We start from the raw sequence: 16132 nt of genomic DNA on the forward strand, positions 1-16132 counted from the left end.
TATTTTGGTTGGCATGGGCAAGTTGGGCTGAAGGGCCTGTTTCCATGCTGTATGGCTCTATGATTAAATGACAATAGAGTAAAATGCCTGGTATCTGGCACCTATGGGGATTGGTAGATGCTATCTAAGTGAATTTTTCAGTTGCATGAGATTGGGTGTTGCGTGATTGGTGAACTAACAGCAAGGCACACTAATGTTAAATTTCCGTATTTTTTACCTATTTATTTTCCATGATATTTTTGCTGGCTGCTGGTTGCTTGAATTCTGGATAACAGGATTTTACTGTGTGAAGATAGACACCACAGCTAACAAGTCATTGAACCATTGTGTTTTAAAATAAAAATTTATTTTATACTTTAAAGTCTATGACAGTGTATTGAGGATATAAACCCGGATAAGTCTGAGTGTTGTTTTCCATCGTGATGCAGTTAGAGCTGGCAAGATGCCCAGAAGAGGTGAGGAACAGGAGAAGCGATTCTGATCGTTTATTGAGCAGGTAGGAGCAAAGAAAAATTGGATTTGAAAATACCAAACATAATGAGAAGTAGCCTTGGTAAATATATCACCATCCAAATAACATAATGAGCTGAACAGAAGATTCTTCACAACTGACGTTGCTTAGTGACAAATCATGTCCTGGACCTCTCTGACCATAATCCTTTCAATCTAAAAAAAGTTCTATTGTAGGTAAATCATGTAAATGAAACTTGAAACATTGGTAGGTGCTGGAAAGCTGAATTAAAAAACAAAAAGTAAAAGATAGAAATACTCAGAAGGTCGGGCCTCATCTGTGGAAGGAGTCAACATTTCAATCCAAGACCTCTCCTCAAACTTGCTGAGTGTATCTCCTACAGATGCTGCTTGATTTGCTGAATGTTTACAGAACTGTCCTATTTAATTTCAATGCAATTGAGCTTGTGAATAACAGCACTTCGTTCCTTACACTGTACCCATCTTCTTTTTTGCAGATAAATCTGTTGACTATAAATTGCAAGTATTTTATAAAATAAGCCAAACGTTTAGATACAGTTTAAGACTGATAATTGACATCACTATGATAAGCAGGAAATTCTTGTCAAAATTGTGGCTTCCAAAGATAGCTGGTTTCCATATTGTTCTCATTGTGAAGTGATCCATTCAAGCAATTCTTTTTTTTCAATGTTTAGCAGTTTAATGAAGGAAATGGAGCTTGAATTATGAAATATAATCATTTAGAGATGGAACACTCTTGTCAGATTTTCCAATGAGGTGATCTGTGGGCAACAAAAGAATGAACACTTAATTCACTTTGTGTCCTTCATTAAAAAAAAAACAAGGTTCACATTAGAGCAAAATGGTATGCACTGCATGAATTTAACACATCTTCCTATCACCTTTGATACCCTCAGTAATCAAATACTGATTAACCTCTTCATTAAATATACCAATTAACTTGGCTTCCACAGCCATCCGTAGCAACGAATTTTGCAGATTCACCACCCATTGGGTGAAGAAATTTCTCCTCATCTTTGTTCTAAAAGGATGTCTTTTATTCTGCACCATCTGGTCCCAGACTTTCCCACTACTGTAAGCATCTTCTCCATGCCCACTCTATCTAGCCCTTTCAATATTCAAAACATTATCAATATTGCATATCAATGTTGAAAATTTGGCCAATATTAATGATTCTGAGAAAATTTTATATCTATGCACAATATGAAAATATTACATGCCTTTATTACATGTACCTAATTGCCCCAGACTGGTGATGAAGTTAGATAGAGGTAGAGAGACTGGAGGTCTATGACCAATGGGTTTCCACAGGTTTCAATGCTGGGACCTCTGTTTCTTTAAATATAGATATAACATTTAAATTTATTTGCAACACAGTATAAATCAATTGCGGCCATGGAAACCTGTGCCGCTTAATGATGCCCAATTAACCATCCAACCCCATACAAATTGTGGAAGGTGGGAGGAAACCAGATCACTGGAATAAAACTCACACAGGTGACTGAGAGAATGTACAAAGATAGCCCAACATTTACAGTGCCAGTGTTGTCTAACTGCAATGCCAATCCTATTTTTAAAAAATATAAATTTTAATATAGAAATATATACATACACACACACACTGTTGATATTAATACATTGATAGTTCAGCATTTAACACTATTATCCCCTTAAAACTGATCAGCAAACTCCAAGATCTGGGACTCAATGTGTAATTGGATCCTGGATTTCCTCACCTCCAGACCACAATCAGTGAGGATTGGAAAGAATATCCTTTCCACAATCTGCATCAGTACTGGTGTACTACAGAGCTGAGTTCTTAGCCCCCTACTCTACTCACTTACATGCACATCTGTGTAGCTTGGTACGACAATAACACCATCTATAAATTTGCCAACGATATCACTGTAGTGGGTGGTATAAAGAAAGGGGATGAGTCAACATACAGGAGGGAGATTGAAAACTTGGCTGAATGGTGCATCAACAACAAGCAATGTCACCAAAACTAAAGAGCTGATTGTTGAGTTCAAGAAGGGAAAGCCAGAGGTATGCAAGTGATCATTGGGGGATCAGAGGTGGAGAGGGGGAGTATATTTAAGTTCTTGGGAGTCACTAACTCAGAGGATCTTTCTTGGACTGATCACTCTAAAGGCATCATGAAGAAAGCATGTCAGCACCTCTACTTCCTCAGGAGTTTGCGATGACACCAGAAACACTGTCAAATTTCTACAGAAGTGTGGTGGAAAGTGTGCTGACCGGCTACATCACGGTCTGATGGTTTGGTATGGGGACACCAATACCCCTGAGCATAAAGCCCTACAAAAGGTAGTGGACACAGCCCAGGACATCAAAGGCAATACCCTTCCCACCATTGAGAACAACTATGGGGAAAGCTGTCATCAGAGAGCAGCAGCAATCACCAAGGATCCACACCACTCGGCATACACTCTATTCTCGCTGCTGCAACAAGACTTGTACCACCAGGTTCAGGAACAGCTGCTACCCTTCCACCATCAGACTCCTCAACAATAAACTCAATCAGGGGCTCGTTTACGGACTCTTACTTGTGCACTTTATTGAATTTTTTAAAATTCCCTCTGCATTGCAGTTTGTTTACATTCATTACCTGTTTACAGTTCTTTATTTGTTATAAGTGGTAACTCTACCTTGCCTGCAGAAAAAAGAACTGATACAAAAACCTGCCAGAGTTATGAATATAAAGAAGATAGTTAAAGGATGCAGTGGGACTTAAAATTAGTTGTAAATATGGGCAGTGTAATGACAGATTGAGTTAAATCCAGACAAGTGTGAGGTGTTGCACTGTGGGAAGTCATATGTAAGGGGAATAGAAATAGTAAATGGCAGGGCCTTGAGCAGCATTGATCTGCAGGGGGATCTTGGGGTGCAGGTCCATAGTTCCCCGAAAGTAGCAATACAAATAGATGGGATGGTAAAGAAGATGTACAGTACATCCGTCAGGGCACTGAGTATAAACGTCTGTAAGTTACATTGCAGCTATATAGAACTTCATTTCTGTCACATTATTTGGAGTACCGTGAGCAGATTTGGTCACATATTATGAGAAATGTGGTGATATAACCTCTACTATAGCCACACTCCTATTGGTCTAATGCAGGGGGAAACCACCTTACTTGTAGGAAGGCAACCTGGGAGGCTGGCCCCATCTGCCCGCTATCAATCGACGGCCCATATAAAGACCTAAGCCGGCCCCTTTCTAAATCAGTCGGGCACATGGAACCAGAGACTACATAGACCTGGTGTTCAACTCTAAGCTGATTAAAGCCTGTAGTACAGTCTTCTCGAGTTTTGTGTTTGTTTGCTGCACCACAGCGCACCACAATTTAATCAGCTTAAAATTTTGAGGACCATGGAGAGTTTCCTCACCCTCAGGAGGCTGGACACAGACCCTCAGCACCTGGATGCTCCAGCATACTTTGAGATCTGGAAGCATGCGATCAAGGCAATCATCGACACTCAAGCAGAGGTTATCAATACGAACCAGAAGAAGCTCATGGTCCTACGCACCAAGCTGGGCCCCCATGCTTTCCAGGCCATCAGAGACTGCACAAACTTTGGGACCTGCAATGGCCACCCTGGAAGGTATGTATTGGCCCCCGACAAATATACTCTACGCCCAGTACCTACTCAGCATCAGAGTAGAGCAGCCAGGTGAGACAGCCAACACTTACCTGGAGGCTCTGTGAGAGCTAGCATGCCCGTGTACCGTTAAAGCTGGGGTGACTGCTGGGAAAGTGGAGCGATTTGTCTGAGATGCACACATGTGAAGGCTGCGGTCGAGAGCAACTCGACAGAGACTGTTGAAGGAGAACAATGCCTCCATCGTCGGGATCGTGGAAGTGGTCTGCTCCCTCAAAGCTGCAGCTCACCATGTGGCGGTCTTCAATGCTCACCTCACCCATTCAATGGCATGACCGACACCAATGACAGCAGCAGCCGCTGAAGGGCCCCAGAAGGAAGAGACAATCACTGCCGCCATCGCCAGCCACCGCTGTAAGTACTGTGGGTCCTGATGTGGGTCAGACAGGCACTCCCGTAAAGACTGCCCTGTGAGAAACTTGCTCTACTCCCGATGCGGGAAGAAAGGCCACTTCGCTAAAGTGTGCCTCTCCAAACCCACCAGGAGCGCTCCAGCTCTCCGAACCAGCCAGGAATGGCACCCAACCCTCTGGCCCCCTCCACATGTGACAAAATTGCACAAAAGCTTTTATGTTCAGCATAACATATTTCTGAAGATTTATTGCCGAGAAGTGCTTTTCTTTTCTAGTTTTCCATACTTAGAAAAAATTAGGGATTTCATTGTGCAGTCTGGTAGCTGCAGAGCACCAGACCAGAAGTCAACACAGGATCATCAAAGCAGCCAAACTCACTGGGGTCTCCCTTTCCTCTATTGATGACATTCATTGGGAACATTGCTTAAATAGGATAAAAAGAATTATAGAAGGCCCTTTCCATCAAGCACACAGATATACAAACCATCTCCTGGGTGAAGTGGAGATTCTGGTTGAGAATGGAAACAGCTGTGGTAGGGCCTAAATGACTTAACCTGCTATAAATCCAAATTGGGTTCAATAGGAGACAGAAAAGCTTCACTCCCAAATGAATTCAAAGCCTTCTACTCCTGATTTGACCACCAGAACAAGGAAGAGCCACTGCGCACCCCTGTGTCCCCTGATGATCTTATGCTGTTAGTCTCCAAAGATGAAGTGTGGACTACCTTCAGGAGAGTGAATCCAACGAAAGCATCCGGTCTGGATTGAGTACCCGACCAAGTACCGAAAACCTGTGCACTTTTAGAAGAGAAAATCAGAGGTATATGATCCAGTGATCATTGGGAAATCAGAGGTGGAGAGAGAGAGAGCAAATTTAAATTCCTGGGAGTTACAGTCTTGTAGTTCCTTTCGTGGATCCAACCCATGAATGGCATCCTGATGAAAGCATGTCAGCTAAAGTGCTTTGTCAGGAGTTTGTGGAGGTTGGTACAACATTGAAAACCTTCTACAGATGTATTGTGAAAAGGGTAGTGACTGGCTGCGCTACAGCCTGGAAAGCCCTGTAAAAGGTAGTGGACACAGCCAAGGACATCACAGGCAAAACCCTCCCCACTATCTACATGAAATGCGGCCATCGGAGAGCAGCAGCGATCATCAAAGACCCACACTACCCAGCACACATTCTGTTCTCACTGCTGCCATCAGGAAAGAGCTATAGGTACCACAAGACTCACAGCACCAGGTTCAGGAACATTTGCTACCCCTCTACCGTCAGACTCCTCAACAACAAACTCAATCAAAGGCTCATTTAAGGAGTCTCACTTTTCTCATTATTTATTTCTGGATTGCAGTTGGTTTGCATTTCTTTTATTGTTGACATTTCTCTCTTTTGTATAAGTATCTTTTCTTGAATACAGTTTTTTGCACTACAGATAAGTAGAAATTCTGTCTGGCCTGCAAGGAAAGGTTATTTCAGGGTAGTATGTAATGTTATGTATGTACTCTGACAATAAATCCAGACTTTGAACTTTGCTGCACAGCCACCGAAAGGAGGGACAGGAGCGTTGAAATCAGGACCACCAGGGTAGGAAATAGCTTCTTCTTGCAGGCTGTGAGATTGATGAGCAGTATTCTGTTACTGAGTAAATCGATCCAATATATTTATGTCTTTTTATTTTAAATTATGTTTTCATGTATATATGTGATTATAATGTGCTGTGTATGTGTGTGCACTATGGTCTGGAGAAACACTGTCTCGTCAGATTGGATGTACAGTCAAATTATAATAATTTTGTATTTGAACTTGAAACAATATGGCCCTTGACAGTATGCAAGGAACTGTGATAATCAGGCCACATGTTCCCTTGTGCTTACCAAATCCACTAAAGATTAATCACATTTTTTTCCTTGAAGATAAAGACCTGGTGACTACAGCTAGAGCAAGTAGGGTTAGCACCAAACTATTACAGCGCCAGCCACCAAGGTTCGAATTGAGCGCAGTATGTAAGGAGCATGGTTGTTCTCCAGGTGACCTGTGTAGGGTTCCGCTGGGTGCTCAAGTTTCTTCCCATCCACCAAAACATACAGAATTAGTGGGTTAATTGGTCATAAAGCTGTATTTGGGTGGCGCAGTCTCATGCGCTGAAGCGCCCTTTACCACTGATGTTGCTGGAGGGATGCGGACTCATCAGAGGGGATGACATCAAAATGACTGTCTATAAAATTTTTTTGCAGTGTATCAGCAGAAATGTATCATTTTTAAAATAAAAATATCCCTGTAGTTAGTTATAACAACAAAAACATTTTTTGTAAGCCCAGCTACATGTATCAATATACCTACAAGGCTAAAACTCTATGCTAATTAATTTTTTGAACCTTCTAATGGACTCCGGTCAGAGCTGTCATTATTACCGAAATACAATGACGCTTCGAATCACGTGGTTTCGTCTGCACCCATTACAAGCACACACTGTTGTTTGTGTCGCTGCTGGTGTTTTTATAGTCACTGCTTTTGCCAAATTTTCTGATATTTTAGCTACAATATTGTGGTAATTAGTATTGACAAGTCTTTTCTTTGGCTTGGCTTCGCGGACGAAGATTTATGGAGGGGGTAAAAAGTCCACGTCAGCTGCAGGCTCGTTTGTGGCTGACCAGTCCAATGCGGGACAGGCAGACACGATTGCAGCGGTTGCAAGGGAAAATTGGTTGGTTGGGGTTGGGTGTTGGGTTTTTCCTCCTTTGCCTTTTGTCAGTGAGGTGGGCTCTGCGGTCTTCTTCAAAGGAGGCTGCTGCCCGCCAAACTGTGAGGCGCCAAGATGCACGGTTTGAGGCGTTATCAGCCCACTGGCGGTGGTCAATGTGGCAGGCACCAAGAGATTTCTTTAGGCAGTCCTTGTACCTTTTCTTTGGTGCACCTCTGTCACGGTGGCCAGTGGAGAGCTCGCCATATAATACGATCTTGGGAAGGCGATGGTCCTCCATTCTGGAGACGTGACCCATCCAGCGCAGCTGGATCTTCAGCAGCGTGGACTCGATGCTGTCGACCTCTGCCATCTCGAGTACCTCGACGTTAGGGGTGTGAGCGCTCCAATGGATGTTGAGGATGGAGCGGAGACAACGCTGGTGGAAGCGTTCTAGGAGCCGTAGGTGGTGCCGGTAGAGGACCCATGATTCGGAGCCGAACAGGAGTGTGGGTATGACAACGGCTCTGTATACGCTTATCTTTGTGAGGTTTTTCAGTTGGTTGTTTTTCCAGACTCTTTTGTGTAGTCTTCCAAAGGCGCTATTTGCCTTGGCGAGTCTGTTGTCTATCTCATTGTCGATCCTTGCATCTGATGAAATGGTGCAGCCGAGATAGGTAAACTGGTTGACCGTTTTGAGTTTTGTGTGCCCGATGGAGATGTGGGGGGGCTGGTAGTCATGGTGGGGAGCTGGCTGATGGAGGACCTCAGTTTTCTTCAGGCTGACTTCCAGGCCAAACATTTTGGCAGTTTCCGCAAAGCAGGACGTCAGGCGCTGAAGAGCTGGCTCTGAATGGGCAACTAAAGCGGCATCATCTGCAAAGAGTAGTTCACGGACAAGTTTCTCTTGTGTCTTGGTGTGAACACAGCTCAGCGCGGACATTGGCGACTTCAGGGGTTTCTACGAGGCTCTAAAGGCTGTGTACGGCCCCTCACCCCAAGTCCAAAGCCCGCTGCGCAGCTCAGACGGCAAAGTCCTCCTCAGCGACAAGATCTCCATCCTCAACCGATGGTCAGAACACTTCCAATCTCTTTTCAGTACCAACCGCTCAGTCCAAGATTCCGCCCTGCTCCAGCTCCCTCAACAGCCCCTAAGGCTAGAGCTGGATGAGGTTCCCACCCTGGATGAGACATATAAGGCAATCGAACAACTGAAAAGTGGCAAAGCAGCAGGTATGGATGGAATCCCCCCAGAAGTCTGGAAGGCTGGCGGCAAAACTCTGCATGCCAAACTGCATGAGTTTTTCAAGCTTTGTTGGGACCAAGGTAAACTGCCTCAGGATCTTCGTGATGCCACCATCATCACCCTGTACAAAAACAAAGGCGAGAAATCAGACTGCTCAAACTACAGGGGAATCACGTTGCTCTCCATTGCAGGCAAAATCTTCGCAAGGATTCTACTAAATAGAATAATACCTAGTGTCGCTGAGAATATTCTCCCAGAATCACAGTGCGGCTTTCGCGCAAACAGAGGAACCACTGACATGGTCTTTGCCCTCAGACAGCTCCAAGAAAAGTGCAGAGAACGAAACAAAGGACTCTACATCACCTTTGTTGACCTCACCAAAGCCTTCGACACCGTGAGCAGGAAAGGGCTTTGGCAAATACTAGAGCGCATCGGATGTCCCCCAAAGTTCCTCAACATGATTATCCAACTGCACGAAAACCAACAAGGTCGGGTCAGATACAGCAATGAGCTCTCTGAACCCTTCTCCATTAACAATGGCGTGAAGCAAGGCTGTGTTCTCGCACCAACCCTCTTTTCAATCTTCTTCAGCATGATGCTGAACCAAGCCATGAAAGACCCCAACAATGAAGACGCTGTTTACATCCGGTACCGCACGGATGGCAGTCTCTTCAATCTGAGGCGCCTATTGACAAGTAACATTAGGACAAAAAACATTACAAAGGATTCTGTACGGTCTGGTATGCGGGGAGGGGCACAAGACACCATGAGTTACTGCACTGGGTGGCACCAACTCTAGTGACGCCACTGGCTGTTACCATGCTCGATCTCTAAATTAAATTAAACAAGCCACACCATTGAACAGAATCAGAAATCACTGAAAGATGCCAATAGTAGCTTTCTGCCAGAAAGGAAGAAGGATGAATTGTAATTTGTGTCAGTGTATGGGGTTGAAATCAACAGGTTTGAAAAGTGCTGCCAAGAGTCAGCATTTCAGGTTCCATCTGAACGTTCCGCAGATACTTCCTCAAGAGATGTGTTGGCGATCTCAATCTGCTAATCACTATAACAGATGAGAAACAACAACTGTTTGATTGTAGGCATGTCAAGTTCCAAGGCAAGAGCCCAGCTGCAATGAAGACTGAAGGAGAAACAAGAAAATCAGTCAGTGAGACAGTGATCTCACTTCAGCTTTGACCCTGTAATCTTTTTTCTTTGGCTTGGCTTCGCGGACGAAGATTTATGGAGGGGGTAAAAAGTCCACGTCAGCTGCAGGCTCGTTTGTGGCTGACAAGTCCGATGCGGGACAGGCAGACACGATTGCAGCGGTTGCAAGGGAAAATTGGTTGGTTGGGGTTGGGTGTTGGGTTTTTCCTCCTTTGCCTTTTGTCAGTGAGGAGTGACAGGATAAGTAGTGGGTGCTGGCTTTGCAAAGTTCAGAACTAAGGTTGGAAACATAATCTGCACTTTGGTGTCCCAGTCACATAAACACATGTGCCGCTTTCGCTGACTGGGTTTGGAACACGACCACAATGAACAGTTGCAGGAGCTTCAAGAGAGAACACAAGGGGAAGCCATGCTCACCACTGGGAATAAAACAGATGGACAGTAAGCTGATAACCAGTACAATATATACAACTTGAAATTCAAGTATTCTTCTGCACCATTATAAGCTTTATTGAGTGAATAAATTAATTTATTGGATTACTCAGAGGTGAAATGCTTCTGCATTTTGCATTGGAGGCCTTGGTCCATTTCTTGTGACTTATTCAGTCAATTTAATTGCAGTTGCTTTACTTTTTAACTCTCATCTTGGGTGCCTGTCTGTGCAGTGTGAATGGGATTTCAAATTTGTATGAGCACCTGCATCTGTAGATGTGTGTTTGTGTATGTACCTACCTACTGTATGTTTGTGCCCTTAAGTAAAACTGTTAACTTTTATGTATCTTTAACACCACATGTATCGTGTGTGTGAGAGCGAGAGAGAGAGAGTGAGTGAGTGAGAGAAAAGGTATGTGTGGATGTGCTGATTAGTACATTTATCCCGTTTGTTTTACCATGACACATTCAAATGTTCCTTGCCTTCAACAGCCCTCTCAATCAATCAATCATCAATCCAGGTCATTTTTGGCTTCAGATCAAAATAAGATTAACATTTCAAAGGTTTGTGTTTTGTGCAGTCAAATCAATAAATGATCTTAATCCTTCATTAAGATGCACCCAAAGCATCTCATCTGCATTTCAGCACCCTGTCGAGGCTTTGATAGTCCTTCACAATCCTACATCCTATTACTGTACAGAAGGGCAAGAATTGTAGATACATGGAACCATTGTGTTATGGGAGATGAAAGATACCTTCCAGCACTCCTCCTTAGGGTCCTACTGTCCAGTCATCACATCTAACAACTCCCTGTTTAAACTACATGTAGACTGGGGGCAGTGGCATTGTTCTTTACATTGGAGAATCCACAGAGATCCATGCTCACGAGCAACGGACGAGCACCAGAGCACGAACAGCTGTGAGAGAATCTGACGAGGTAGGAGACCACAGCAGCAGACTAGTGAGAGGCTTGGCAGTTGAAGGACTCGGATCAGGCTCCTGGCCTCTGGGAACCGATATCGGGGTCAGGATTAATGAGGAGGCTGATGGTAGGCAGGGCTTCCGAAGGGCTTTAGGTGCTGACAGTTTCTTGATTATTTTGGAGGTTGGGAACTAGGAGCCAAGGAGGAAGACTCGGATGCCTGGAGCTCGAGTTCACCACTGGAATAAGAACAAGAAGTTGTTCAGCTGCAACAGACATTGGAGTGCAGGAAGTTCCATCGACACACAAGGTTTCTGAAGGGACTCTCATTTGTTACTCTTTCCCTTCTCAGCAGAGTAGAGGCTCATCTTTACGTGCCTTTATGGGCAAACTAAAGTAAACCAATTTTGTTTATTTATACACATAACAAAAAAGGAACCTCAGTAAATTATCTTTCCCAAATCACACATCTTCCTGACTTTGAAAATAATCCCTGATCAATCAAATTGGTCAAAATACTGAAGCTCCTTGCTGCACAACATTGAGAAAGCCTCTTTAATACATGAACTGGAATGCTTTCAGAAGGAAGGCAGTGACAGTTACCTTCAGGGGCACTAGAAAACACAGACGATGCTTTCAGCGAAAGCATACTTCCACCAGGGCTGGCGCTACCTTCAGGCCAACTAGGCAGCCACCTAGAGCGCAGATATCAGCAGGGGGCTGTTGAAGAGAGATTCCAAGAGCTCCAGCACCTCTGTGTCATGAATGGCATGGTTCTGACTAACATGCTACAAGCACACACGTTAGTCTGGTAAGGCAGAGGCAGGAAGTGGTACTGGGCCCGTCGAATATCACATCAGGTATTGCACCTACTGCTCAGCCTGGTCAGCAACCCCTCCCCCCAACTCAGCCTGGTCAAAACCCCCCTGTGCTCAGCCTGGCCTAAGGCTCAAAATAGTCTGGCACCAGTGCTGCTTTACACCTCATAAACAATAGAAAAAAACCTCATTTACAGTTCACTTCCCACGTCACAGGAAACCTGCAGAGTGCTGATTCCTGACGCTTCAAGCATCAATCACAAATTTCTTTAACAGCCATGTGCAAACTTTGTTTGGATTGTCTTCTTTCTTTCTTTTCTTTCTTTGGCTTGGCTTCGCGGACGAAGATTTATGGAGGGGGTAAAAGTCCACGTCAGCTGCAGGCTCGTTTGTGGCTGACAAGTCCGATGTGGGACAGGCAGACACGGTTGCAGCGGCTGCAGGGGAAAATTGGTTGGTTGGGGTTGGGTGTTGGGTTTTTCCTCCTTTGCCTTTTGTCAGTGAGGTGGGCTCTGCGGTCTTCTTCAAAGGAGGTTGCTGCCCGCCAAACTGTGAGGCGCCAAGATGCACGGTTTGAGGCGATATCAGCCCACTGGCGGTGGTCAATGTGGCAGGCACCAAGAGATTTCTTTAGGCAGTCTTTGTACCTTTTCTTTGGTGCACCTCTGTCACGGTGGCCAGTGGAGAGCTCACCATATAACACGATCTTGGGAAGGCGATGGTCCTCCATTCTGGAGACGTGACCCACCCAGCGCAGCTGGATCTTCAGCAGCATGGACTCGATGCTGTCGACCTCTGCCATCTCGAGTACTTCGACGTTAGGGATGAAAGCGCTCCAATGGATGTTGAGGATGGAGTTCACCCAATTACCTCAAATCTTAAATTGAAAGTCAATTGCATGACTTTTATAATTCAATTAATGTAAAAAAATGGAAACCATTCACAGTGGCAGTATATAGTATATGCGTCATTTGCATAATATGTTGTTGAATAACAATGTCTAAAATATTGTAGTAGTGAAAGAAAAGGCTTGACAATATTTTCCTTTTGGAGCAACAAAAGGAGATTTAATGGAGATTATGAGGTGCATAGACAGGGTGGACTGATAATAACTTCTACCCAGGACATCTGTTTAATGTGAGTGGAAGGAAGTTTCAGGGAGATATCAGGGTTTTTTTTAATAAAAACACAGAGAGTGGTAGGTGCTGCAATGCATTGCCAGGGGTGGTGGTGGAGCCTGGTACAATAGGGACTTTTAAAAGACTCTTAGACAGGCACATGGATGTAAGAAAAATAGAGGATTATGGGTGTGATGTAGGGAAGGTTTAGATAGTTGTGGAGTAGGTTTACATGGGTCAGCACAACATCATGGGCTGAAAGGCCTGCACAGTTCCAATATTTAGAATAAGGTGCTCATTTCGATATTACATTTCTCAAACTAGATCTCTTCCCCTGCTTTTTCAGAAGAGTGAAATTGAGACCCATCACTATTGAAACCTTAGATTAATCGAGGCAGAGAATTATGAAACAATTTACTTTCAGTTCCCTCCACTTCAGATGGATTCCCCTCCTTCCCCAATTAATCAGTAAATATTTTTCACTTTGTTTTGCTTCTCACTCCAATTTTATGAATGTGAACGAAGCCTATGGACCTTGATGTGGGTTTGTTAAAAGGTTATTGTTAAAGTGTCATATTATTTGCCTGCATTATACATTAGCTTTTCATCAGAAATTCACCATTTTTTGCTGTATCACATTTTTGAATTTGCAACCAACATTCTATTTATTTGATGATTCGATAATTTTGTTCTTTGTTTAAAATCCTTACCTTCAACTTAAACAGAAACAGATTTCAGCATTGATATCAACTGATGATGGAAAGATGGTAACGTGTGAAAGGTTTTTAATATAATGAGAAAATCAGAGGAGTATGCAATCTGTTGCAGCTCTGATGGATCAATATTCTTCGCTCCAACTGCAATTGGCACAATATGAGCTTGTTTTACTTTCTCTACTATTGAGCCAACATCGTCTTTGGACTTCCCAGAAGTAATAAGCACCAGAATTTGCTTAGCTCCAGCATCTTGTCTGCTGCCAGCAGACGGGATAAAGATATTTCTTGAGACGTACTCCAGCGCAGCGCCAGTGTTGAGGTGTCTTCCTGTTTTGCGTCTGATCTGTTTTGTTGCAGCCAAAACTTCGTCCTTACTTGCATACGTGTTGAGTGCAAATTCAGTCTTTGCATCAGAGCTGTATTGTACCACAGCCACTTGATCTTTTTCAGGTCCGATGTCAAGCTCCAGAATTATTTTAATGAGAAATTTACGAATGAGTGGAAATGCTTTCCCCATTCCAAGTGTGCCATCAATTAGGAAGGCAATATCATGCCTCATGGCTGCAAGGTGTAAACACAAATATATCAGATAAATATGCATAAATTTAACTAAAATGCAAACCATGTCACAACATTACAAAGAAAACATGTAAAAGCATCAGTTTCAGCATTACCCATTGCTATCCAGACTGGTTTATTAATCAATTCTCCTCCAAAATCTGGCTGTAATTTATTCTGTTCACAGCCACCTCTTGCCCCTTATATTGTTATGCAAATTCATGAATGTCTCAGTGAGCATTTTCATCCCTGGATGCATCTCAAGAGCATTTCATTAGCCACTTTCAGGTGCATTCTCCACCAAGAATGTGCATGCAGAAGCAGATTCAGACCTGTGGAATGGTCGTTCAGGTGGCAGCGCTGAAAGGGATAGCTGCATGGGAGGCATCTCGGAGCGCACTCTGGCTCCTGTCCCTTCGAGATGCCAGGGTTGGGGTGGCCAGTGCGGGCTGTCAGGGTTGGAGTGGCCCACGCCGGCCACCTCGACTCTGACAGCCCATGCTGGCCGCCCCAACCCTCACAGCCCACGCCGGCTGCCCCGACCCTGATAGCCCACACCGGCCGCCCCGACTCTGACAGTGGCGAGGGGGGCTGTCAGGCACTTGCTAGCTGACTGTCATCCCCTTAGCAGCCGCTTTCAAGTGCCTAGGGGGATTTCAGGGCTCCGGCAATTATCCCTCCCGGAGGAGGGTTACAAAGTGCACATCGCAGGCGCCTCCTGCACTTTCAGGTGGTCTCCCGACAGCCACATAGGGGTATAATATGTGGCTTTACGTCGGGGTCTTTTGGCCACCTGAAAGTGCTTTATAGTGGGCTGCATGTTATGGGAGTGAATGGGAAAATTGACTTATCATGTGACTTTTCTTCATTCAGTCAACAGGTACTTTCATCTGAATACTCAGGCTGGGGCTTAGACTGAAGTGGCAAAGTTTGGAAATTGGATTCATAAAATTACTTGGTTGGAGTTGGCCAAAGTTAGAGATATCATCAAATAAACTTTTAAAATATGGAAAGAATTTGAGGTATCCCTTCCTATGCTCAAATTAATGTGGCCAGCAAGAGGCTGAAAGAAATTAACCCTGAAATTAATAAATCAGGTGGAAATTTGGCTTTGCCTTTCAAACTCGGCAGAAGTGACACTATCAAGTGCCGGTAGTATCTGTCTCCAAATGTGAAAGTCAATTGAACAGTAGGTATGGGGGTGACTACCACCATCATCCGATAATGTTGTGCACATTTCACACTGGCAACGAAAGGGCATCTTCTAAAACCAGTAATTTCCAAGCCTCAAAATGAAAGATAATCTTGTCCAGCTGTTCACTATTTAGCAACTATATTCAATCACTCTTCTATTCAATATTCTATTTGAAAGACAGTTGGATAGGCACATGGATGTAAGAAAAATTGAGGGTAATGGGTGTGAGGAAGGGAAGAGCTAGATTGTTGTGGAGTAGGTTTACATGGGGTGGAACAACATCATGGGCTAAAGGGCCTGTACTTTGTTCTAATATTCAATGTTCTGTGTTCAATCACTTGAAGAATCCATTCCTAAAGCATGGTATATATATGTAATGCAATAATTTGGTGAATTCATATTTGAAATTATTATCTGAGCTAGTTTGTAAATGACAGAAGATGTTAACAAACTAATATTGCACATTAATAGGATGTGAACCTTGATGCTGTCATAGGATTTATTGTCCATCCTCAGCTGCTCTTCAATAGAGTCAAACACCTTGAATCAGATATAAGCCAGACAGGGTGAAGATGACCGATCTCTTTCTCTGAAGGGCATTCGTGAATCCAAGGGTTTTGGCTACAACACAGCAATTCCATTGTCATTATTAATGAAATTGTTTTGGTGTACTCCAGGTTTATTTTAAAATTACTTCAAATTTCCCAGCTTCCTTCGTGGGACTTGAACCCATGTCACTGGATTACTGATTGAGA

At 43.8% G+C, this 16132-nt stretch overlaps 1 protein-coding gene across 1 annotated transcript in view; it reads right to left on the reverse strand.

Annotated features, from left to right (window-relative positions):
- Positions 1–324: 324 nt before the first annotated feature.
- Positions 325–16132, reverse strand: part of LOC138761741 (collagen alpha-1(XII) chain-like) — a 142735-nt gene continuing 126927 nt past the window's right edge. Inside the window, exons 22-23 of the mRNA XM_069934406.1 lie at positions 13619–14185; positions 325–1253 (exon numbers count right to left, since the gene is read on the reverse strand). Coding sequence (XP_069790507.1) covers positions 13626–14185 — 560 coding nt within the window. The 3' untranslated portion in view covers positions 325–1253; positions 13619–13625. The remainder of the gene's footprint in view (positions 1254–13618; positions 14186–16132) is intronic.

Source organism: Narcine bancroftii, chromosome 4 (assembly GCF_036971445.1).
Source record: "Narcine bancroftii isolate sNarBan1 chromosome 4, sNarBan1.hap1, whole genome shotgun sequence".
Classification (NCBI taxonomy): domain Eukaryota; kingdom Metazoa; phylum Chordata; class Chondrichthyes; order Torpediniformes; family Narcinidae; genus Narcine; species Narcine bancroftii.